The 25,336-nt window shown below is 39.4% G+C and overlaps 1 protein-coding gene across 2 annotated transcripts in view; it reads left to right on the top strand.

Annotated features, from left to right (window-relative positions):
- POLA1 (DNA polymerase alpha 1, catalytic subunit) overlaps positions 1 to 25,336 on the top strand; it is a 309,415-nt gene that overhangs the window by 10,579 nt on the left and 273,500 nt on the right. For both annotated transcript variants that reach the window (XR_012026683.1, XM_072818081.1), the window contains exons 5-16: positions 5,700 to 5,815; positions 6,461 to 6,523; positions 7,359 to 7,451; positions 7,884 to 7,971; positions 8,265 to 8,466; positions 8,555 to 8,733; positions 14,700 to 14,812; positions 15,569 to 15,685; positions 16,905 to 16,979; positions 18,042 to 18,180; positions 18,926 to 19,080; positions 24,029 to 24,113. Coding sequence is in view for 1 of the 2 variants with exons in the window: in XM_072818081.1 (XP_072674182.1) it covers positions 5,700 to 5,815; positions 6,461 to 6,523; positions 7,359 to 7,451; positions 7,884 to 7,971; positions 8,265 to 8,466; positions 8,555 to 8,733; positions 14,700 to 14,812; positions 15,569 to 15,685; positions 16,905 to 16,979; positions 18,042 to 18,180; positions 18,926 to 19,080; positions 24,029 to 24,113 (1,425 nt within the window). In the remaining variant the exon portion in view is untranslated. The remainder of the gene's footprint in view (positions 1 to 5,699; positions 5,816 to 6,460; positions 6,524 to 7,358; positions 7,452 to 7,883; positions 7,972 to 8,264; positions 8,467 to 8,554; positions 8,734 to 14,699; positions 14,813 to 15,568; positions 15,686 to 16,904; positions 16,980 to 18,041; positions 18,181 to 18,925; positions 19,081 to 24,028; positions 24,114 to 25,336) is intronic.

The raw sequence follows: 25,336 nt of genomic DNA, 5'->3' as shown, positions 1-25,336 counted from the left end.
CCTTACCTCTTTAAAGGGACCAGGCTGATGGTGTTGAATGTCCTACAGTCTGGGATTTGCCAGATTACTTTTTGGTGTGTAGAATCCGGTTAAAGATCCTGACAAAAATACTATATAGATGAAGTTGTGTCCTTCCCACTGATCATTTCAGGGGCATATAAGGTCACTTTGTCTCATTTTTGGTGATGCTAAGTTTGATCTCTTGGTTAAAATGATGTTTGTCAGATCACTTATAAAGCTACGTTTCCACCTTTGTATTAATGTAAATATGGGTGATAATTTGAGACTGTGTATCTTTTTCTCACCAGCTATCACCCAATGCTTTCAGCATCTATTGATGATTTTTTTCTCTCCTTTTAAAAATGATCACTTTAAACTCCTGGACTGAAAATTACTGTTACAGTTCATTATCCATTGTTACTATTTGTCTTTTTGAGGTTCAGAGTATCCCACATTGACAGTGGGAGCCTCTGGAGCTGCCTCCTGTGTCCTTTTGACAGGACCCCATCAGTCTTTGAGCATTTCCTTGCTTCCTGGGCCAAAAAAAGTATTTCAGGTTCCCCTTGTAGTAGTCCTGTTCCAGACCTGGAATCAACCATTTCCCCCAAGAGTCCCGGCTCCTTTACTGAGAAATGGTATTCAGATGTGGGAGATGGATGGTACTCATTGCTATTGTGGTGTAACAGTTTCTACACACTTTTGGTGATCAGAATTCAGAGATTTTATGTAAATGTCATGGTTTCATACTTCTATTTTGATTCAAATATAGCACCACAGGTTTCTTCATCTTACCCAATTCTATATTTGTATCTCCCTTCAACCCTAGTGAAAAAACCCTTGTCCTCTAAAATAGACACAAAATAATTTTAGAAGTTTTAGAACTACTAAACCAACATGTCTACTGACAACCTTTCTAAATGAACTTTATAATTTCTTTGCATTTTTTTCCCATGTATCTTGGTAAAGGTGTATAGTTAGAGAATTGTGTTTGAGAGGTGTGTGAAGTAATTTTTTTGGTATGCTGTGCTATTTTATCAGTTTACTCCATAGGTTCGTTTGTGTTTGTATTCAAATTATGGTTTTAAAAAATCCTTCCGTTTTAATTTTATTTTCTGAATATTGTAGAACATTTTTATGATTTCAAAATCAAAATGATAGAGATTCAGGTAAATCTTATTCTCATCCCTGTGCATTCTACTTTGTTTCTACCCATTTCCATAGGTAACCATTTTTAATAGTTCTGATTATACTTCGTGTTTTTCCTTTTACAAAAAAAGGATGTGTGTATTTTTTATATGTGAGATGTTATTTATTCATTCATTAGTTAAGTTAGAATATGGGGATTGTCTTCTTTGTTTCTGCCAACCTGTGTTAACGTAGGAACTCTATACAGTGGTACTGTTTGGTTGCAATGTGGCTGATTGCGTATTCCTAGTTTGTGTGTGTCCATGAAGAAGAAAATGAAAGGAGCCTGTGTTTTTTTTATCTCCCCGAACTGAGGAGGCCTTTATTTGAGTTCTGGTTATTTTGTTCATTACCTGTATCATTTTGAATGATATACTATCACTTACCTGGACATTACTTTTGTTGGCTATAAGTTAGGTTGCACTGGACCAGAAGGGTCTTGAGAAAAGGACCCATGTGCTAGTCATCTCAGTGCCAATCACAGTAGCAAGTACAGAGAAAATATGTAGCATTCTTTGTATTTCCACTGTCATCTTGTTATCTCTTCTCAGTTATACATCAGTGAAGAGAATGACTTGGCATTCTGGAGGAGAGCCAGTCTTAGAAGTCTTTTTCCATGCTTTGTCACCATTCACCCACAAATTCCCACTGTTTCAGTGTCCCTCAGGGGAGCCCCAAAAGGTCTCAAGATTCTAGGAACTGGAATTTTGCAAGCAACTTTAAAGACTTAGAAGAAATTGTGCAGTTTTGCATAGATGTGAAAGGACAACTCTTTATGGTGTGGCTCCAATCCCTGACATGTTTTTAAATAGAGACAATATTAACTAAGTCCTAATGAAAAATTAGTAGGAAATTGAATAAAACAAACAAGCACTAAAATTGTAGAAGACTCTACATCAGATGTTGACTCCTATTTTCTATGTTTCTTTTTGTCCTTCTCTCTAGATACTACTAACCTACAATGGTGAGATTAAAGCCTGCTTATGAAACCTTCCTGGCTATTTCAAACCTTATTGACCTTCTCTTTTGATACCCTGTATTAGGATGTGTATTTTGTATTCTAAACATTTTGGCCATTAATTATATTGTTTTCAAACTGCCAGATGATCTCAATAAAAAATTATTTCCTGTCCTATATTTTTCACAAATGTCCTACAATTTTTTTCATTTTTAGGCACATGGAAAAAGGTGCCCTTTTTATTGTGGCTAAATACACATACCGTTTATCATCAGTGACATTTAATATATTAGCAGTGTTTGTAGCCATAACCATTATCTAATTTCAGAACATTTTTATCACCCTGAGTGGATATCCATTAGGCAGTCACTCCCCAGTCTTCCTTCCCCTATACCCTGACAACTACTAGTCTTTCCGTCACTATGGATTTGCCTATTTTGAATATTTCAGGTAAATGGAATGATAAAATATGTGACCATTTGTGTCTAGCTCCTTTTGTTTAGCATGATGTTTTCAAGGTTTTCCCATGTGTTGTAGCATGTGTGAGTACTTCATTCCTTTTTGTGGCTGAATAATACTCTGTTGCATGGATAGACCACATACTGTTTATCCATTTATTTGATGATGGAATTTGGGATGTTTCCACCTTCTGGTTTTTGTGAATAGTGCTGCTATAAACATTTGCTTGCAAGTTTTGTTTGAACACCTCTGTTTTCAGTTCTTTTGAGTACCTACCCATGAATGTAATTATGTGTATATATATTTTTTACCTTTTTCCTCACACAAAAGATATTTTTCTATAGAAGCTTTTGTACTTTGTGTTTTTTTAATTAACAAGATATCCTGAAAATGATTCCATATTATCACCTAAAGATCTTTTTTCTTTTTTACTTGTTTCTAATATAGTTGCATAGTATTTTACTGTATAAATGTATGATGATGGTGTATTCAAATGGTTTCACTGAGTTGTCAAGTAGATTTTCAGTAATTTGCTTTTACAAATAATTCTGCATTTAATAACTTAGTGCATATGGTGCTTTCCTCAGAAAATTCCTAGGAGGAGGATTGTTGGCTCAGAGAGTAAAATGTACATGAAGTTTTATGAGATATTACTATAGTTTTTGTTCCATCTTACACTCCCATGATCAATTTGAGTTCGCATGTCCTAATAATTTATACTCCTATGGCCTTACCAGCAGAGTGCCTTGTGAAGTTCTTGGATTTTTGCCACTCTGATACGTGAAAAATGACATCTCAGTGTGGTTTTCATTGGCATTTCTTTTACACATGAAGTTGAGCATCTTTTCATAAAACTTATTAGGTGCTTGTATATTTTTTTATGTGAACTGTATGTATGTTTTTATTGTGTACATTCCTTTTGGGTTTTGGGGCTTTTTAAATACCAGTGCCTTTTTTTTTTTTATCAGAGAGATCAGTCCTTTATCTGCAAAATACTGTAAAAATTTTCTCATGTTTTGTATTTAAGTTGTTTTTGTTTTAATTGAATATATCAGTTTTGTTTTCTTGCAGATGCATTTTGAATCAGAAAGATTTTTCCCGTACCCGGTTGCAAAGGAACTTGCCTTTTTTTTTTAAGAGATGGAAGCAGGGAAAGAGAGCAAGAGGGAGAGAGGCAGAGGGGGAGAGAGAGAGAGAGAGAGAGAATCTTAAGCAAGTTCCATGCCTAGTACAGAACTTGACATGGGGCTTGATCTCAAAACCCTGAGATAATGACCTGAGCCAAAACCAAGAGTGAGAGGCTCAACTGACTGAGCCACCCAGATGCCCCAGAACTTGCCTTTTTATTAAAGTCTTCCATATTTTCATTTAAAAATTTTTGATCGGTGATTTATTTGGTGTTTATACTGACTGCTTGACAGATAGGTAGCCAACACCCCTTATTAAAAAGTTCATCTTCGGGGTGCCTGTGTGGCTCAGTCAGGTGTCTGCCTTTGGCTCAGGTCCTGGTCCTGGGGTCCTGGGATTGAGCCCTGGGTCAGCCTTCTTGCTCAGCTGGGAGTCTCCTTCTCCCTCTCCCCACCCCCACTCATGTTCTCTCTCATTGTCTCTCTTTCTCTCTCTCTTTCTCTCAAATGAAATCTTTAAAAAAAGTAGTAGACATTTGTCATTTTTTTTAAAAAAGTCCATCTTCTACCCAGTGATATGAGATGCCATGCCACCCTTATTATGTGCTAAATTCTGTAAGAAATAAATAAATAAATAAATAAATAAATAAATAAATAAATAAATAAATAAATAAATTCTGTAAGTAATTCGGTCTTTTCTGGATTCAGTTCTCTCTTTGTCTGGTTTGAGTAGTATTAGCCACTACCACACTATATAAGCTATTTATTCAAGATCTTTTTGAGGTAGAGATTTCTTTGGAATGAATCAGAGAGAGTAAAACTGACAGTATTAGAAGAGTTTGTAGGTCATTTACACATGGCCATGAGAAAAAACATGGCACAAGATGTTCTTTACTGAGCAGATGTCTGTGCCATTTAGTGTTGTTACAACATACTGTGTATGTGGTTGCTGGTCCCAGAAGATGGAAATTAGGATGTTATACTACCATGACTGGTAATCCTATTTCTTCATAGTTTTCCTGCCAGATTCAGGATAGCACTAAAAAGTTGATCTCCTGAAGGCTGCTAGACTAATCCCTTGGTTCCAGATGAGCTTGATCATTTTATTTCTGTTAGAAAACAAGTCCCACCTTTTAGAAAGTTTTATTCTCACTAATAATAGCCATTAAACAGTCCTACTTAATAACTTATTCTGATACTTAACTAGTATTTCATCATTTAAAAAAAAAGATTTTATTTATTCATGACAGACACAGAGGGAGAGGCAGAGACATAGGCAGAGGGAGAGAGGCAGGCTCCCCACAGGGAGCATGATGTAGGACTTGATCTCAGGACCCTGGGATCACAACCTGAGCCAAAGGCAGACACTGAACCACTGAGCCACCCAGGTGCCCCATTTCATCATTTTTAAAAGATTTTGTTTTGGGGGCACCTGGGTGGCTCAGTCAGTTGAGCATCTGCCTTCGGCTCAGGTCATGATCCCAGGGTCCTGGAATCGAGCCCTGCGTCAGGCTACCTGCTCAGAGCCTGCTTCTCTCCCTCTCCCTCTGCCTACCACTCTGCCTGCTTGTGCGTTCTCTCTTTCTCTCTCTCTCTGCCAAATCAATGAATAAAAATCTTTTTAAAAATAAAAGATTTTATTTTTAATAATCTTTACACCCAACTTGGGGCTCAAACTTACAACCTGGAGATCAAGAGTCTCATGTTCCACCAACTTCACCAGTCAGGTGCCCAGTCATCAGTTTTTATAATAACATTTAGCTTAAGTTTTCCTGAATTGAGCTGTTTTTCAAGATTCTTCCCTGTCTACCATGGATAAAAAAAATAGAAATATTTTTATATTTTGAATTCTTTGTCTTTTTTCTCATTCTCCTATACAGACTCCTGTACAGACAGCAGGTGACTTGGCTTTTAGTTTTCCATAATGATTTGTGCTGGTACGTGTTTATAAATAAGTTATATTCCAACAGGAAAAGATGATAAAGCACGTACCAAAGACAGGAGGAATGTAAAGAAGGCTGCAGTGACAAAACCAAACAATATCAAGTCAATGTTCATTGCTAGTGCTGGGAAGAAGACTACAGATGTGAGTTTCATGATTTTCTTTCTTTTTTTAAAAAAAGATTTTATTTATTTATTCATGAGAGACACAAAGAGAGAGATAGGCAGAGAGAAAAGCAGGCTCCTCACAGGAGCCTGACATGGGACTCAATCCCCAGAGCGGGATCATGCCCTGAGCCAAAGGCAGATGCTCAACCACTGAGCATCTCAGGCATTTCTGTTTTGTGAGTTTTTATATTTTGTCTTTTCCTTTGAGAAGTAAATTTAGTATTTGTACAGACAATAGGTGCTCAGTGTATTTGAGCTCAGATATTTCAATTGTGTTTTCCTGATTTCAGTCATGAAGGTGGATGGATGTAGATTTCTAGATGAATTTAGGCACCTCGTTGTTTGGAACTTGGAGATAGAAAAGTGAATGAAAACCTAAAGGATAACGAGTGTGTTTCATTGATTAGCAGGAGGATCATAGAATGAAGGTAAAAACAGGATGGGAGCCTTAGGTTTAGGAGTTACATGTACACAGGTGGCTGTTAAGATATGTGAACAGTAGATTCACACTTAGGACTGAAGAGGCAAGGACTAACTGGTTGGGTTCTTTAACAGACACATGGTCTGGGTGCAAACATGAGGTTCAGGGCTTTCTCATTCTGCCTCTCTTTATAATTTCCAGAAAGCTGTAGACTTGTCCAAGGATGATCTGCTAGGTGACATTCTACAAGATCTGAACACTGAGGTAAGTCATGTTCTGGGAGTTGTCAAAGAAACAATTCAGTAATTTTATTAAACAGATGGCTGTTAGAATATTAAAAAAAACTCGACAATACTACCACACACACCAAAAAAAAAAAAAAAACCCACAACCCCCTCCCCCTCAAAAGAAACACCTCTCCAAATTGGTTTCTTACCACTTTAGGTGAGTAGTTTCCAGCTGTTACAACCTATGCAATTATGTTGACAGGGCTGCGTGGGGATGTGTTAGAAGCAGTAAGAATACACACATGAGTCAGTTCTGGGAATGCACACTGCTTGTGTTGCTGCAGTGTATGTTCCCGAAATAGATGGAAACCTGTCAGTCTGCACAATCAGGCATGAGATCTTCATCTTGAATTCAGAGGGGGGGGTGAAAGAAGAATCAGTGAGCTGTCCCTGAGAGAACTCAGAAAGGCTCAGCTGCTCTGGGAATTTGCAGTTGGGTATTTCACATGAAGACTAAACTCATTTAGAGGTGTGTTTCTTTCTAAGTACCTCTTGATTAAAACAACTAACATGAACACCGTGTAGTTCTATCTTGACAGTTTTTAAATGTAATATCTTGGAAGGATAGGGGAAAAGTATGTTAAGTTGTAAAAAGAAAAAATTGGTGAGAGGTGGATTTAATATCTATTCTGGTTTTCTAGTGAGTGTGGTATTGTTGCTATAGTAACTACAGTACATGAGCATAGATCTGTGGGGGGAGCCGGGAAGGAAAAAAATGCTTTGCTTATTGGGCTTCAGTGGGGGGAAAAATGTACTTTTTCTGTCTTGTGGTAAGCCAAGCATGGCAGGGAATGTCTTACTCCTCCTTTTAGAAACCTCCAGTAACTCCACCACCTGTAATGATACCAAAGAAGAAAAGATCCATTGGAGCTTCACTGAATCCTTTCTCTGTGCACACCCCCAAGGTAAAGTGTGTGGAGATACTTTCAATCTTGATTTATATTATTGCTTAAAACTTACTTTGTTGCTTTTCTATATGAGGGAAATGCTTTTGAATTTGTTCTTGATTTTTGTTTTAAATTAGGACTCTCGTTGCATTATATAGTTTCATGTATTTCAAAAATAGCATGTGCCTGGTTTTTTCATAGTAAGTTTTTAGTTACTAGTATGTGTTTATTATAGGCATTACAGCTGTGCTAAATGCAATAATTTTCTTCCTGGAAACAAGTATTTTTTTGTAAACGTAGGTAACAGTAAAATAATGGAAGCCGTTACATTAATAATACATAGAATTGTTGTATAAATGGGAAACTGTCATTTTCTCTGGTCAGGGTAGGACACTTGGATATTTTCTGATACGCAGAGCTAACTGACTGAACATTTAAAAATATTTACAGGCAGTTCCTTCAGGAAAGACTGCTTCCCCTGTCTCAAGGAAGGAGCCTCCATTAACTCCAGTTCCTGTAAAATGTGCTGAATTTGCTGGTAAGTCTGATGTCAGGCAGACCTGCAAGGATGTTGAACAGTTGCAAAATGCTGTCAGAAATGGAGGCCCCGTGAAAAAGGAAGTGGAGGTGATTATGAAGGTATTCTGATAGCAGGTTTAATTGTTAAAGACTTGAATCCCTAGCAGTAAAAGTTAAAAAACATCCAATTTGAGATTGAAGAGAAATGCAAATGCAGTGTGGGAAAAAGAGTAGGCTGCTGTTGCTGTGCTGGGGAGTCCTTTGTGTTCCATGGCAGCAGTACATGATGGGAATATGTGATGACGCCTACAGGAGAGCCGGTGCCAGCGTTGTGTATAGATGACAAAGAGGACTCAGGAGCGATGGATTTTGAAGATGGTGACTTTGATGAGCCCATGGAGGCTGAGGAAGTGGATGTGGAGCCTGTGGCTGTCAAGACTTGGCACCAAGAGAGTGAGCCAGCAGAGGGGGTGAAGCATGAGGCAGATCCTGGGAAAGGGACCACGTCCTACTTGTAAGAGCATTTTATGACTTTTCTGGCAAGTAGCACTACAAATTACTCAGTTGGATTTTGAAAGGTTTTCAAAATGTAATTTCTGCAGAGGAAGTTTTCTCCCAGATGTGTCTTGTTGGGACATTGATCAGGAAGATGACAGCAGTTTCTCAGCCCAGGAAGTCCAAGTGGATTCCAGTCACCTCCCCCTGGTGAAAGGGACAGATGAGGAGCAAGTGTTTCATTTTTATTGGCTGGATGCTTATGAAGATCAGTACAGCCAACCAGGTAATCATATGTAGGGTAACTATATGTCTTTAATACAGAATAGTATCTTTCCCTTAAGTGCTTTAGTGATTATAATTGTCAAAGGCTCTGTCCTCACATACATGTGTAGTAAGAGAGCACCATTCATTCACTGTAACGTGTGTGGGCAAGCCCGGATGAGAGGAGCTGTGGTATGAATAATCCTTAAAAATGTTTTTTCCGGGGGGATCCCTGAGTGGCTCAGCGGTTTAGTGCCTGCCTTTGGCTCAGGGTGTGATCCTGGAGACCCGGGATCGGGTCCCACGTCAGGCTCCCTGCATGGAGCCTGCTTCTCCCTCTGCCTGTGCCTCTCTCTCTCTCTCTCTCTCTCTCTCATGAATAAATAAAATCTTTTAAAAAAATGTTTTTTCCATAAACCAGTTATATGCGATTTTGGAATGTGTACTTGTAGTTCCCCTTCGATGTATCTAAAGTTGTAGTTATGTGCTTTATTTTAAACGGAATCAGTCCTTAGTTTGTTTCTTTATTCGGCAAATTGAACCCCTATTGTATGCCAGGCACTGAGATGGTGCGAACAAGCCAGACAAATTCCTGATCCTGATGGAGCTTACACTCTTGTGGGGTGGGAGTGGGTGGCGGAAAAATGGGCGATAAATGAGGGAAGTTCGTAAATGGTGTGAAGGCATTTAGGTGGGGGATGGCCGAGGAAGGTCTGTCTGAGATCACCATTGGACTGAGATTTGAGGCACATGCTGAGCTGAGGAAAGAAACCTTTCAGCCTGAGGAACTGGTGAGCGTAGAAGCTGTAGAGAAAGGAGGCCGATGCAGTTGTAGCAGGGTAATCACAGGACAAGATTGGTAGAAAATGAAGTTGGAGACAAAGGCAAAGTGCAGATAACGAAGGACCTTGAAAGCCATATTGAGGAATTTAGCTCTTACTCCCAGCGCAGAGTGGGAAGTGGTGGAGGATTTTAAGTGCTGGTGGAGTGGGGGTGGTGGTCGTATGGTTGGGTTTACAGTTTAACAAGAGCCTTCTGGTTTGTGTGGAGAACAGTGTGTGTGGGGAGAAGGGGAGACTGGAACCGAGGTAGTGGGGAAGCCCTGGAGATCAAGCTGTTCAGGGAAGGCATGCCAGTTACTTGGCCTAGTGGTGGCTGTGGAGGAGAGAAGCGGATGCATCTCACATGTATTTTGACATGAACCTGTCAGTGGATTGATGTGGGGGCTCACGGGAGGAATCAGGGATGACTCCCAGGTCCTCCTCTCAGTGAACTGAAAAATGTGAATTCTGACTCAGAGATAAGCCAGGAGGCTCTCGTTTCCTTTTGTACTCCTTGAGCCCTTCTTCACCACAGGCTGGGAATTCCAAGGTATGTCCGATTCATACAAAAATACCATACGTATCCTGAAACAGTTGCCTTTATTCAGATCTGTGTCTGGGTGTGCAGGTAGATGGAACTGTGTAATTTCTCCAAGCGTTTTCCTGGAGGCTGCAAAATAGGGTATTAGTAAAACAAGCAATGAGTAAGAAGACTAAGTATTAACCATCAGACTTGAAGGCCGGATTTACCTTAAAGATAATCAGGCATTGACCTTAACTGGAAAGTTGTTACCATCTCCCTGAAGGGAAAGCAGAAGCATTAATAGGCTTCAGCATATCAAAGGCACAGGAAACTTCTGCGCAGCCATTTGAGTAGCCAACTGCCATGTGTTAGTTTCTTAGGTAAAGAATAAGCCATTTTAGAAATGGTATCTACAAGACAAGATAATTTGGTTAGACCTTCTCACCTCTTTGGATACGTCTTTGTTATTCACCGGTGGAAGGTAGACTGGTGGGATTGTGTGAGGCTGAACAAGTATTTCCCATCCATTGCCGAGACCCAGGCCTGCCCGGTTGTATGGCTTCAGGGGATACCATTTTTTTAAAAAGATTTATTTTTATTTATTTATGATAGACACAGAGAGAGAGAGAGAGAGAGAGAGGCAGAGACACAGGCAGAGGGAGAGACACAGGCAGAGGGAGAAGCAGGCTCCATGCTGGGAGCCCGATGCGGGACTCAATCCCGGGACTCCAGGATCCCGCCCTGGGCCAAAGGCAGGCGCGAAACCGCTGAGCCACCCAGGGCAGGGGATACCATTTTCACATGTGCTTTATGTGTTTTAAGCTCCCTGGAGCAGAACAACACTGTGGGGCTTGCTGGAGTGGTGGGGCTGCCCTTCCCAATACTAATCCCTTGACTGTTTTCATTTGATGCTGAATTTCATTCCCTGTCTTTGTTAATGGTCTTATCAAAACCAGAAAATTGGGAGCAAGCCTTGAGTGCCCCTTTCCTTCACATTCTTCGGCAAGTCTTGTTAATTTTCGTCTCCTAAAGTAGAAAAGCTGTCTTCTCTCTCTGCTTGCAGCTTCCACCTCTGATCCCTTCTTGCCTACTGAAACCATTGCACCAGCTTCCTGAGGGAATCCCTCAGCTGTCATCCGCTACATTGTGGTCAGAGCGATTGCTCAGAAGGGTGGCGCTGACCACATCATTTTCTCGTTTAAAAAAAACAACTCATCAATAGCTACTGCCTGCAACCTAAAAGTTCAAGTTCTTTAGCAAGGCTTCTGATACCTGCTGTGTATGACATTTGTGTTCTAGAGATAGTTCTGCGCATACACCTGCTGCTCTTTATGCCATGTCCCTTTACTCATTGTGTTTGACTGGAATGCCCTCACATGGAATGTGTCACGTCCTGGAAGTTTTCCTGATGCTCCAGATTGGCCTAAGGGCCCTTGCCCTGATACCCCATCATACCCTTTCCCGTCAGTCACAGTGTTTGTCATACTATTTTATAAAGATCTGTTTCTGCATTTTTCTTGCCCCAAAGCTTTTTTTTAAACTCCTGGATGGCTGGTACTTTATATTTTCAGCTTCCAGCATGGTCCAGACACCTAGCAGGTATTTAATAAAATGTTTAGTGAAATAAATTGCACGCGATTGACAGTCCTTTAGATGCACATGAGAGGTTTCAGAGAGCCCGAAGTGTATTCATTCATTGCTCTGGCTGAGGTTGCCTCTTAAAGTCTTACAGTGATGTGGGGAAGAATGGGTAACGTGTAGAGGTGGATGGTGCCCCCCCACCCCGTTAATCCACATATAAAGCATCAGATTGCCCAATGTCAATTGCCAAGGATTAGAACCTTAAGAGACAACAGTCATCTTTCTTTCCTTTATAAAAATGAGTTCATTATTTTTACCTTTTATTTATTGGTTGATAATCTTATTAAAAAGTCATTTTGCAGGACAGGGTCTAGAGCTGCCCCGTCCACTGTGGTCCTGTACATTTCCACATGTAGCTCTTTAAATTTAGATTTAAATTAAAATGAAATAAAATTTAAAATTCAGCTTCTCAACCAGTAGCCACATTTTTTAAACTTAAATTCAAAATGCTTTAATAGTTGAGTGTGGCTAGTAGCTATTATATCCATAGATGGCATAGGTAACAACAATTCTATCATCACAGAAATTTCTAATGGCTAGTGCTCATCTGTAGTAGTAGTAGGTGTTGGAGGTTAGGATTGAGCCATTGAAGCATTGCTGTATTAGGAAAGCAACCAACTTATGATATGTATTGTTACTGAATTCCTGATACTACCATAATCAAGGATAGGCCTTTTCAACCACTGTTGGAAAATATTTTACATTTGAAAGAGGTACTAGTCTGTTCTTGGCCGATCTTTTAAATGTTATGGTAAAAGGAAATTTCTAGTGCTGGAGAAGGCCTCAGACAATCTAGTGTAGTTATAGAGGAGGAAGCTAAGGCTCCAAAAGATAAGTGGCCAACCATTAGTGGCAGAGTTCTGGGCTTCTCACCCTAAGTCCACTATGCTGTTCTGTGGTACTTCTTAAGCTGTGTCCTCTGTGATTGATGCCAACGGGTTAAAAAGGATTTTTTTTAAGTCCTTTAATCTCAGGGGGTTGAACAGTTTCATCATGATAGCAGGTAATGATCACTGAGCCTTGGTGAAATCAATGCTGCTAATAAAAACGAAGTACTCCCAAAGACCCTGTTATTGTGTCTCACTTTCTTCCAGATTCTAAGTAAGTCAGTTGTTGCTGAATGCTCCATAATTATGAAAAGAATCTTACTCTTTGCATATGGGAAGATATCCTGTCTTCATTATGACTTTTTCAAGGTTGAATAATCCTGACTGCACCTGGTTTCAGCTAGTAACTTTGGGGGGAATGTAATCTTTGTTTACCATGATCTTTTTGTGGCAAATGAGGCATAAACAGTGTCAAATGTGTTCATGAAGTGTGATATTAGTTTGACTGTTAAATGAGCTATTTGAATCTGTGAATCCAATATTAGGGTCTTTATTTTTCTTTGCATGGGATTTTGTTTTTTCGTCTGTAACTGTTGTGAGGATGACTTTTAATTTTCTGAGCTCCTGTGATTTTTTTTTCTTTTTTAATCATTCCCCACAGTCCTCCCTTCCCTCTCCCCTTCATCCCCCCCGCCCCAGCTGAAAATCACACAACTCTTTTAAGAATTTTAATCATCTGCAGAAATGAAAATTTTTAGATGGTCTTATTTCTACTAGAATGACTGACAAAAGGAAGCACTGATGAGCTATCTTGTGAAACTGGAGTAATTGGCCTCGTGAACAGTAGCCTTTGCATGTGCCAGGATTTTCGTAGTGTCTCAGACAAGTGGCTGTGTTGAGTGGCTATGTTGATTACTGCTGTCTAATTATGCACAGAGCTCAGGATTTTGCACAGTGGCCATCTCTTAGGTTGACTATCAAATCTCTGGAGTCCTTTCTTGATGTCCAGCTTTCAGGAACAGTGACTTGATGTCAATTTAGAAAGGCTTATTTTTAATTTGTGGTATATATTACATAGGAATCTCAAAAGGGACATGTCTGCTAATTTGGTTATTATAACATTTGTTGTACAGAAATAGAAGAGCAAGGAACATGACCAGTACTACCTATCCAGATTTTTAAGTAGTCTGTGAGGTAGAAAGGGTAAACTATGAGATAATAGTTGAGCCTTATTATTAGATATTTATCATTATATGAAATAAGGTATATGACATCTATTATGTTTTTTCTTTTTTTTTTTTTTTTTTTTTTTTTTTTTTTTTTTTTATTTATTTATGATAGTCACAGAGAGAGAAAGAGAGAGAGGCAGAGACATAGGCAGAGGGAGAAGCAGGCTCCATGCACCGGGAGCCTGATGTGGGATTCGATCCCGGGTCTCCAGGATCGCGCCCTGGGCCAAAGGCAGGCGCTAAACCGCTGCGCCACCCAGGGATCCCTATTATGTTTTTTCTAAATGCAATTTTACGTATAGGAAAATTGATGTACCATACAAAGTTATTCTTATACATGAATATTAATTTTTATTGGTAAGTACAGGTGCTAAAAAGCAATGTGTAGTATTCTCACACTTCACAAGAGATTTAAATAGGCGATTCATTGGAGAATAGTTTGCTTTGTTTCTCTTAATCTGGGTAGTCCTGGTTCTAGGGAAGTTTTTTTCCCTACACTGACCTAGGGTATCTCTAATTTGAGCTATGTCTACACTTAGCTGGGATGTGTCTCCAGTTCCCCAGGGTTTCTGCACTCACCTGGGGTATCTCAGTATTTCCTCAGGTGTGTCTCCTCTCTACTTGGACTTGGGATGTCTCCCCAGTAACTGAGGTTCATCTCCATTTACCTATGATGTCTCTAATTCTAGGGAAAATCTTGACACCAAGTTAGAGAATATTCTGTCCCCTGTCATCTCCATGGTTACAGGTTTTACTAGTGTGATATTGTGTGGTATAAGTACTGAGTAAGTGAACTGGGCTTGCAGAGTGGGCAGCAGATACAAATTTACTGTAAAAAATGTGTCATGAAAGCATAAATGTCTGGACACATACAGTGAGCCTTTATATTGCCTCTTGTGATATAATTGAAATGTTTCTTTTCTCACGGTCCTCTCTTACTCTTTTAGGTGTGGTATTTCTGTTTGGCAAAGTTTGGATTGAATCTGCCAAAACCCATGTGAGCTGTTGTGTTATGGTGAAAAACATCGAGCGAACACTCTACTTCCTTCCCCGAGAAATGGTAATTGTTAGTGGTTAGCCTCTTAATTCCAAGTACATTGTATGTTCTGCCACCAATCGTAGTCTTCACTGGGGCTATGACTTACCCATAGCCTAGATGCTTCTTTCTTGCTGTCTGCCTAGTAACCATTGGTTGTCAGCAGCTCTGTTAGAGGCTGGGAGAAATAGAGAATGGAGTAAAACTGTGTTTTTTGACCCATTACAGTGTCAAAGTGTGGGTTTTAGTGTATAATGGTATCTTCTCCCCCACCCCTCATTTCCATAGTAATCAGGATTGGGAGTATATGGCTTTAAACTGTCACATGGCATTTGGCCCAGTTGTCATGCTTCTGCTGTGCAGGCAGCACTGTTCCCTCCACGGCCGTTGAACCAGCTTAGCTACATTTGCTCCTCCTTTTTAAATTACGACTTAGCATCCACACTCCCCTCCTAAGCCCAGTCCCTCCCCTGAGATCTCAGTTGAACTGTGAATGTGAAGCTTCTTGGTCAGGATTTACCACACTATTCTCCCATTTTGTAGAATCAGTCATTTTTATCTTATGTGCTTTTATGATGCCACTGGGAAGATTTGGGCATTGGGGTTAGTATTTTTGGGGGTCTCCTGGTATCTTTGAACTCCTCTATCTATAAGACTGTTCTTCTAAATGTTTAAATGGCTGAAGCTGAAAATTGAATTAGACATGGGTTTCTTGTTGTTAAAAAGATCTCATGTACAGATACTTTTTTTCCCTCCCCTCTCCTCTCCATGGGAGAGCAGAAAATTGATCTAAATACAGGAAAAGAAACAGAAACTCTAGTTACAATGAAGGATGTTTATGATGAATTTGATGAGAAAATAGCAGCAAAATATAAAATCATGAAGTTCAAGTCTAAGGTTTGTATTTGGTGATAATTTTTTCCTGCTGTTTTTATTTGTTCATTTCCTGACTTACAAAATAATTACTGTATATCTTCTTTGCGAAAAATGTCTTTTTTGTGGCTATAATTCATTGGAAATTTCATAGGTATGAATGTAAAACTAATACGTAAGATTGGTAAAACTATTTTTTTCTCTTGGAAAATAATTTTCGTGAATTTGAATAGAAAGATAATACATAGTAATCATACTTGCAGCATATCTTGTATTCTTTTTCTGAAATGGAGAAGAAATTCTTGTGATCTTGTTTTTATTAGTTATTGGCAGGTTGTTTTGGTCTGAAGGTTAAGGTTTTATATTTAAAAATCAGGGACTATGATGCTGTTTCCGATAGAATAAAAATCTTTTATTTATGTGTTACATATTGATTGGTCTTGATTTTAGTGCAATAAAGGACCACCTTTGGCCATCATCATAGGGGCTTGTAATTCAGGATACTTTTAACAGTGATTGCAGCAAAGGGAGGATTGAGTTGCTGAAGATAAGGTTAATCATCTTAACTATTTGAGCTTTGAATTATGGCTGATGGATAAATCCTCTAAAATTCTAGAAATAGTGTGGTATAATGGTAAAGAGCATAGATACTGGGACCAGACTGCTAGTGCTTTCAGTCCTAGCCCTAGGACTTTGTAGTGTGTGACCTTGGAGAAGGGCTGAGTGACTTTCCTGGGCCTATTGTTCACCTGAGAAATTGGACCCTATATCAAGAGTTGTTGGAAGAAAAAAAAAAAGTTCTTGCAAGAATTAAGCCATTGAATTCTTATTAGGTGATTAGAATAGTCCGTGGTACTTAGTAAGCACTCAGTAAATATGAGCTATAATTTTAATGCTAATATTAATTCTCCATTCAAGATGGAGTTGGTTAGTATCAAAGAGTAGCAAATGATTTAATACATTAACATTATAAATATTTTTAATCTTTTATTGCCCTTCTTGAATGCAAACATTTCCAAGTTCTCTAGTGTCCAAGAGAAGTCTTTTTAGCATTTTGTCACTGGGTGTTTAGGCCCAATGGAAAGGGGGAAAGGGTGCCCTTTTGGCTTTATTTACCTTTGTGTTCCATGAGGTTACTGGGTTCCTCAGTGTCGAATACAGGGATGTGTGCTGTGTATATGCTTGTCATTTTAATTTGTAAAAAGCATTTTTCTTAATTATTTTTAAATATCTACTTACCCAGCCAGTGGAAAAGAATTATGCTTTTGAGATACCTGATGTTCCAGAAAAATCTGAGTACTTGGAAGTTAGATACTCGGTAAGTCAAAGAAAGTTACTGGGTTTTGGTTGAGAATGACATTTCTCTATATTTGAAATTTCAATTAGTATCAGGAGGACTCCTCAAGCCCCACAGTTCATTGGGGTGGACTTATAGTAATGAGTAATTAAAATGGATACAATTAATTTGAATATATAGATCATTAGTTTTACTGCCTTTCTCGGCTTTCAAGTATGCATCTTTAAAGATTTTACTTATTTATTTGAGAGGAGGGAGAGTGAGAGAGCATGAGTAGGGGGGAGAGGGAGAAAGACTCCCTGCTGAGTGGGGAGCCTGACGCAGGGCTCAATCCCAGGGCTCTGGGATCATGACCTGAACCAAAGGCAGATGCTTAACCGACTGAGCCACCCAGGCACCCCTTAAGTATGCATCTTTAAATAAGTGAGTTGAAACCACACAACTGCTTGTCAAATGGAATGAATGCCATGTGGTGGAGTTGAACATCATTAGTCTGTTGAAGTGTCCCTTCTGAGCAGCAGAAAAGTGAGAGAGGAACGTCAGCGGCACTGTAGTGCTGCTCTTGCTTCTCTGATAGGCAAGGTCATTGCTGTGGGACATTAATTAACTGGGCCTTAACCTCTTTTTACCTCTGTTATAGAGTTTTGATCTCATGATGTTGGAAAAGGGAAACTTCTAAGAAATGTTTCTGACAGTGGTGATGAAAAGTACCATAGAACCATTTTAAATGAGTTCCACTCTCTTGCTTTTATTCTTCCAATGGAGTGGTACTTACTTGGCTATTTATCAGTAAGGCATGTACAGCTCTGGACAGAAATCCTCTTTTGGGGGAGCTTCTTGGCCTATTTTTCTTCTAATGAGTGCCATCAAGATGCATTATTTTGTCATTGTGAATTGTTTTTGTGTCCTACTGTGAATTGTTTTGGATTTCATGTATTGCAAATTACATTTCATATATATCAAAGGGGTTTCTTCTGGAGGTTCATAAAGAGGCTTTTGTTTATTTCAAATATAGACTTGGGAAAATGTAAAGTAATAGTTTTAAACAAAAAAGGGTTTTTTTTTCTTCTTTGCCTTTTTCAGGCTGAAATGCCACAGCTTCCTCAGGATTTGAAAGGAGAAACTTTTTCTCATGTGTTTGGGACCAACACATCCAGCCTAGAAATGTTCTTGATGAACAGAAAGATCAAGGGACCTTGTTGGCTCGAGGTGAAAAATCCACGTAAGGAAAAATTTACATTTGGAAAGCCAGGTTGCTGATAGAGGAGATTTTTAGAAGTTAAGGAATTGGTCTTTGTGTTTCAGTGCCTCTCCTTCCTTTTTTATGTTGTTTTTCACAAGATGTTCCTTAAGTGAGTATTGGGAATGTGTTTGGATCCACTTTATTGCTGTGGTGCCTGGCAGTTGAGTGGGAGAGGTGTTAGCCCAGGTGGTCGTTTGCATGCATCTCTCTTTGTGCTGTTGTTGGCATGTACTTCTGACCTGGCCGATGAAGCCCACCTGCTATACGTAGTGGACTGCTGACTCTGAAGGAGGGAAAGCATCACTGCCTGATGTGGCTAGTGCTCGTTTGGTTTCTTACCTCATGTTTTCCAGTATTTGCATTTGTGATACTCTGTTTTGGCTTCATGAATCTCTCAAAAATGTTTTGTGAAAAAAAAAATGTTTTGTGATTCCTCTAGGGTGGGGTTTTATTTTTTTTTAAAAACTTCTTTGGGTCCTGGATTCTTAAGAAAATCAGATGAAAGCTGTGGACCTTTTTCTCAGGAAGATGAACATACTGTACATACACACGACTTTGCATACAACCCAATAATCGGACTTATTTTTAGTTAGATGTTGTAATAAGACATTCTTATTGGAATATGGGGTTGAAGACTTTCTCAGTTAATCACAGATATCTTAATTATAGTAGTTTTCCTTTTTCAACAAATGGCTATTGATCTGTTTTATCTGTTCTCTTTCAGAGCTCTTGAATCAGCCAGTCAGTTGGTGTAAAGTTGAGGCAATGGCCTTGAAACCAGACCTGGTGAATGTAATTAAAGATATTGGTCCTCCTCCACTCGTGGTCATGTCTTTCAGCATGAAGACAATGCAGAATGCAAAGACACATCAACATGAGGTAAAGAAATTTGTACCTATGCTTTTTAAAATTGTTTTGAAGATTTTAAAAAAGATTTTATTTATTTATTCATGAGAGACACAGAGAGAGAGAGGCAGAGACACAGGCAGAGGGAGAAGCAGGCTCCATGCAGGGAGCCCGACGTGGGACTCGATCCTGGGTCTCCAGGATCACACCCTGGGCCGACGGCAGGTGCCAAACCACTGAGCCACCCAGGGATCCCAGAAAATTTTTGAAGATTTTTATTTATTTATTCATGAAAGACACAGAGGCAGAGACATAGACAGAGGGAGAAGCAGGCTCCCCATGGGGAGTCCAGTGGTGGGACTCCATCCCAGGACTCTGGGATCATGACCTGAGCCAAAGGCAGATGCTCAGCTACTAAGCCACCCTGGTACCCCTGTACCTATGCTTTAATGCAATGCTTTCTTGAACTTGTACAACTATTCTACAAGGGGATATTATTCTTTCTGGAGGAGAAAGAATACTAATGCACTCCCAAACTCCATTTTGGAGATAGAATTGAATTTGTTGGGTGTTGGAGTTTTCATTAAAGACTTAAATTTCTGGACTTATTTTTATTTTTTGTTATTTGAATTTTTTATTTTAGAAAACTTTAAGTGGACTTGGAATAATATAATGAACTTCCATAATCCTTTTACTCATTCAGTAGTAAGCAAGATTTTGTCACACTTGTTTTCCTTCCACTTTGTTTTCCCTGCTGGAAGTATTCTAAAAGCTAAGGTCAGATATTGTGTAATTTACCATTGTATACTTTGGTATGCATCTCTCAAAACATATACACTTTCTTGTAGAATACCATTATTGCACTTAATAACTATACCAGTGATACCTTGATCCAGTCTAAAAATAAAATACTCAGTCCATATTCATATGATTCTTTTTATCAAAAATGTCTTTTGGGATTATTTTTGACATCCATTAGTTTCAGGTGTACCACATAGTGATTTGATGTTCTTATGCACTATAAAATAATCACCATGATAGGCCTAGTAACCATCTGTATTACCACATAGTTATTACAACATTACTGACTCAAAAATGTTTTCTACCAGTTGGTTTCCTTGAATCAGGATTCATGTAAGATTCACAGATGTTTAATTTTTTATATCTCTTGAATCTCTTTTAAATGGGAGCAGCTTCCTCCCACTCTCTTTTTCTGTTGACATTGACTTATTTAAGAATCACTGTTTATTGTCTTATAGAATGTCCCATTTTCTGTTTGCTTCCTCGTGTCATTGGACTTCTTCCTGTGTACCGGGGTTGGCACGGTATGGCCTATGGGCAAATCTAGCCTCACCATCTGTTTTTGTAAATAAAGTTTAATTGAAAGACATCCTGCCTATTAGTTCACAGCTGCAGTTGCTGTAGTTACTAGCCATGACAGTGGCCATGTGACCTGAAAACCTAAAATACTTAGTACTTGGCTCTTTACAGAACCAGTTTGCTCACCCCTGCTACTAGTTAGCACTAAATAATTTATTAGATTCAGTTTTGACTTTTTGGGTTAGTGTGCTCTATAGGTGTATGATATATTTCATACTGCATAATATATCAGCAGGCATATAATGTCTGGTGAAACCACTGTTAGTGGGGCTGTGATTGATTAGTGGGTTCAAGTTTTCATCTGAAAGAGAAGTATTTAACCTTGTCACTACTAATGTTTTGGGCTGAATTATTCATTGTTGTGAGGGCTGTCCTGGGCATTGTGGGATGTTTAGCAGTAACTGTGGCCTCTCCCCGATGCCAGTTAGCACCCCTCCCCCCTACTTGTAATAACCAAAAATACCTCCACACATCTCCAACTGTCCTCTGGGGGTGGGTAGCAAAATTGTTCCCATTTAAGAACCATTGATCTAATGGCTCCCCCCTTCATTTTTTTTACCTGAATGAGTTATTTCATTAGAAGTTGTAAAACAGTGTTTTAATTTTGTCATCCTTTCCACGTTTATTAAACATGTTAAATATTAGAATGTTTAGGGACACCTGGGTGGCTCAATGGTTGAGCATCTGCCTTTGGCTCAGGTCATGATTCCGGAATCCTGGGATCGAGTCTTGCATCAGGCTCCCCATGGGGAGCCTGCTTCTCCCTCTGCCTATGTCTCTGCCTCTCTCTCTCTCTCTCTCTCTGATGAATAAATAAAATCTTTACAAAAATATTAGAATATTTATTAAATTTTTCTGTAACATTAACTTTTCCTCATTAATCAGCACTATTTGGTTATGCTGCAGTAGTTTGTACAGGAAAGATGAGGTCATTGTGTACTTTCTTTTTCATTGCCAATTTTCTGAGTAGGAAGTTGGGGCCCTACATTACATGCAATATTGACCAGTGATTTGTTAAATAAAAAAAAGTACCTGTCTTCTAGCCTTCAGGCTTTGCAGTACCATTTAACAAGAAAGAAAGTAGGGCTTCAGAGAAATTGCTGATTCAGGGCAGAAAGTGTCCAAGATGAGCCCGAAGTATCTAGTTCTACTAGAAAGCCAGGACAATATTAAAATCTACTGAAGATGTGTCACAAGAGCTCAGGAGTCAACTTGAAGAGTTTTCCAATGGCCAAAGATGGAATAGTTTGAGCATGGATATAGATGGCTGCAGCAGATTGAGACAGATGAGTTCACCCTGATACCATAAGCACAAGTGACCCTGCAGTGGTCATCTGGGAAAGTGGCTGGGGAACCAACTCACTGGTTTGGAAACTGGTCAATGAAGGGATTGAGTCTAGCATTTCTCTTGACCTTTTTGAACTCATATTGTACCTCAGGTAATCAAATAATCGATAAAGGGAAGTGTCTCTTCATAGAAGGTTTCCATCCAAGAAATGATGAAGCAGAATTTGAATATTATGACTTTGCAATCCCCCGTGAAATAATAGATGTAGCCAGTGATCACCAGTGGCTGCTAGTATCACTAAAAGAGAGCTAACCAGACATGATGTGCCTGTGCTGTCTGATAGAAGCAATCAGTGGCAACTCTAACATATTTGTCCCAAAAAACTGAATATGATTTTGATCAGGCCTTCAGATCTAAATATGAATTCACCAGCAGTGTAGAAATAGAGGAACATGTTAGATGGTATTATTGGGATACAAGCAGCAGAATTGATACCATGTGGTATTTTATGAGACAAATGACCCAGTTTCTTCAACAGATGAATTGCAGGAAAATAATAGGTGGGGAGGGGTTGTGCCTATAGTTTTACATATCAACTAATCGCAGAGTATGGGCTTACTTGGTAAATAAAATTGAGATTGTTGGGAAAACATGAAAATTTGAATCTTACCTGGATATTTAGTGATTTTAAGGAATTACTGTTAATCATATTAGCTATGATTGTGTTATATTTTAACAACTTGTTATCTTTTGAAGTAGTGGTTCTCAGTGGGGTGAGATTTTTGCCCTTTAAGGGGCATTTGGCCAGGTCTGGAGACGTTTTTGGTTGTCACAATTTGGGGGTGGAAGGTGGTGCTGTTGGCAGCCAGGGATACTGCTAAACATCCCACAGTGAACAGAATAGCCACCATAACAAAGAATTATTTGGTCAAAAATGTCCATAGTGCTGAGGTTGAGAAACTTTGTTTTAGAGATACATGCTGAAATATTTGTGGATAAAGTGATGGGTCTGGGTTTTGCTTCAAAATCATCTGGATAGGGATCCCTGGGTGGCGCAGCGGTTTGGCGCCTGCCTTTGGCCCAGGGCGCGATCCTGGAGACCCGGGATCGAATCCCACGTCGGGCTCCCGGTGCATGGAGCCTGCTTCTCCCTCTGCCTGTGTCTCTGCCTCTCTCTCTCTCTCTCTCTCTGTGACTATCATAAATAAATTTAAAAAAAATAAAAAAAAATCATCTGGATAGAGGCAAGAATAGGGATATTGAAGAGTTGATAATTGAAGTTGGGTGATAGGTGTATGAGAGTTGATTGTGCTGTTTTTCTCTCTTAGTAAATGTTGAATGAATGAATGAATGAATGAATGAATGAATGGGAGAGAGATTCTGCAGCCCTGTGTAAATTAGATGGCTTCCTAAGGGTTTAACTTACTTTGTTAGTAAAGTTGTTGACGCAGCAAATGTTTCTAAACCATGTGCTACTGTGATGGAATACTTGTGACTCATAAAAACAGAGGAGGAGACAGATACCAGCCCAATAGCAGAAATAGATGTAAAAGTTACAGAAGGATACACGTACTCTGGATAGCATCTACTAAAGGAAGCTGCCCTAGCCTGGGAGGCCAGGAAGATATCACTGGTTAGGGAAGGTTCTTGGGATGCTCTGAGGATCAGCCCCTGTGGGAGAGTGAAGTGCATGCTCTACCGACTGAGGCAGCCAGGTACCCTAGAAAGTACAAATTTAAAAAAGAAAATAATACCCACAACCCCTCTTCCCCAGCTATGTCCATGGTTGGCATCCTCCAGATTATTGGTCACACATATCTATAGCTTGTTTTTTAAAGAATGAGTCTTTGGGGCACCTGGGTGCCTCAGTGGTTGAGCATCTGCCTTTGGCTCAGATCATGATACTGGTGTCCTGCATCAGGCTCCCTGCGGGGAGTCTGCTTCTCCCTCTGCCTATGTCTCTGCCTCTCTCTCTCTCTCTGTGTCTCATGAATAAATAAATAAAATCTTTGGAAAAAAATAATGAAGTCTTTAAACATCACTTACCTGTTTTCTTTTGAGATCCCTGGCTGGGAGTCAGGAGCCCTGGCTTCTAGTTCCAGGTTGGACATTAATGGTTCTAAGTTTCTCTTCCCTCCTCTCCCCTTCTAGTTTCTCTATCTTTTATTTGTTTAAATACTTTTCATAATAAAAAGTTAAAATATTCATATGGATTAAAATGTTTATCTTTTAATATTCTTGGTGGTTTTGATGAAAATGCAGAATGCATAGTAGGCATCCAGTAAGTGATCTTTTCCCCTCTTTTATTTGCAGATTATTGCTGTGGCAGCTTTGGTCCATCACAGCTTTGCATTAGATAAAGCGGCCCCACAGCCTCCCTTCCAGTCACACTTCTGTGGTATGTACATTTTTTAGCTGGTCTTCTAATGGCTTGATTTCAAGACTAGTTAGTATGTATTATTAAAGGAGTTTTATTTTTGTCAGCTGTGGACACTGAGTTATATTGGATTGGTGGTGCCTATTCAGCTGGTTTTGTTCAAGGAGCAGATTTGGGAAGCAATTTGACATCTCTTTTCCGTTCCAATGGTTATGTTATTGGGGTACTCTACTTTTTTTTCCCTGGGTCAAAATTATGTTATCACTATTTCCTTTCATGATGTCATTCTAAAGCCCAGAATAGAAGCCTGATCAAAGTTTTCTGTATGGTGAGGCAATATGCCAGGGCATAAATGAATGTCTCCCTATTTGGGAGGAGTTACAGCATATCAAATTAGAATTGGGTTTGCTATGCATAAAATTCAGTTGGTGAAAATATCACACAGAAATCTGCAATGCGGGCAGCCCGGGTGGCCCAGCGGTTTAGCGCCGCCTGCAGCCCAGGACCTGATCCTGGAGACCCGGGATCTAATCCCACATCGGGCTCCCTGTGTGGAGCCTGCTTCTCCCTCTGTCTGTGTCTCTGCCTCTCTCTCTCTCTCTCTCTCTCTCTCTCTGTGTGTCTCATGAATAAATAAATAAATAAAATCTTTAAAAAAAAAAAAAAAAAAAGAAATCTGCAATGCCATGAATAGTCTTCAAGGAGGATTCTGACCTATTCCATGTTGAGACTATGGCCAATTAAATAACCATTTTTTTTGTAAACAAAGGAAGGCGGTAACACTATTGATATGTTTCCTGAAATCTTTTCCAGCCTAGACCAGCAGTTACCTGGGACAGCATCTCCTGTCTTATTTTGTGGATATTAGGAAAGTGGGATTAGAAAAACAAGCATAGAAGGGAATATTGTGTACTGTTGTGAAGTTTCACTCTTTAAGTGAGGTAGAATAATACATAGAACAAAAAATGGTGAGAGTATTCTGGAAAATACGCAGAAGAGAGCAACCAGGAGCTCACTCAACATGTATTTATTCACTTGGTTTGTGTATATCATGATGTAAACAGCTGTTTTGAGTGGCATGGAACTTAAAGTATAGTGAAGGAAGCTTTGGTCATTTTATTCTTCTAACTTGAAGAAGGTTGGAGTTCCTTCATTGTGTACTGGTGAAGGGTTTGGTGATGTGGGGACTCCCTGTGGGCAAGACTGTTAAACTTCCTTCATTCTGACTTGGACAGAAGATGTTT

This window comes from Canis lupus, chromosome X (genome assembly GCF_048164855.1).
Source record: "Canis lupus baileyi chromosome X, mCanLup2.hap1, whole genome shotgun sequence".
Classification (NCBI taxonomy): domain Eukaryota; kingdom Metazoa; phylum Chordata; class Mammalia; order Carnivora; family Canidae; genus Canis; species Canis lupus.
The sequence above is the reverse complement of the archived record's forward strand: the minus strand, read 5'-3'. Positions and strand labels throughout refer to the sequence as shown.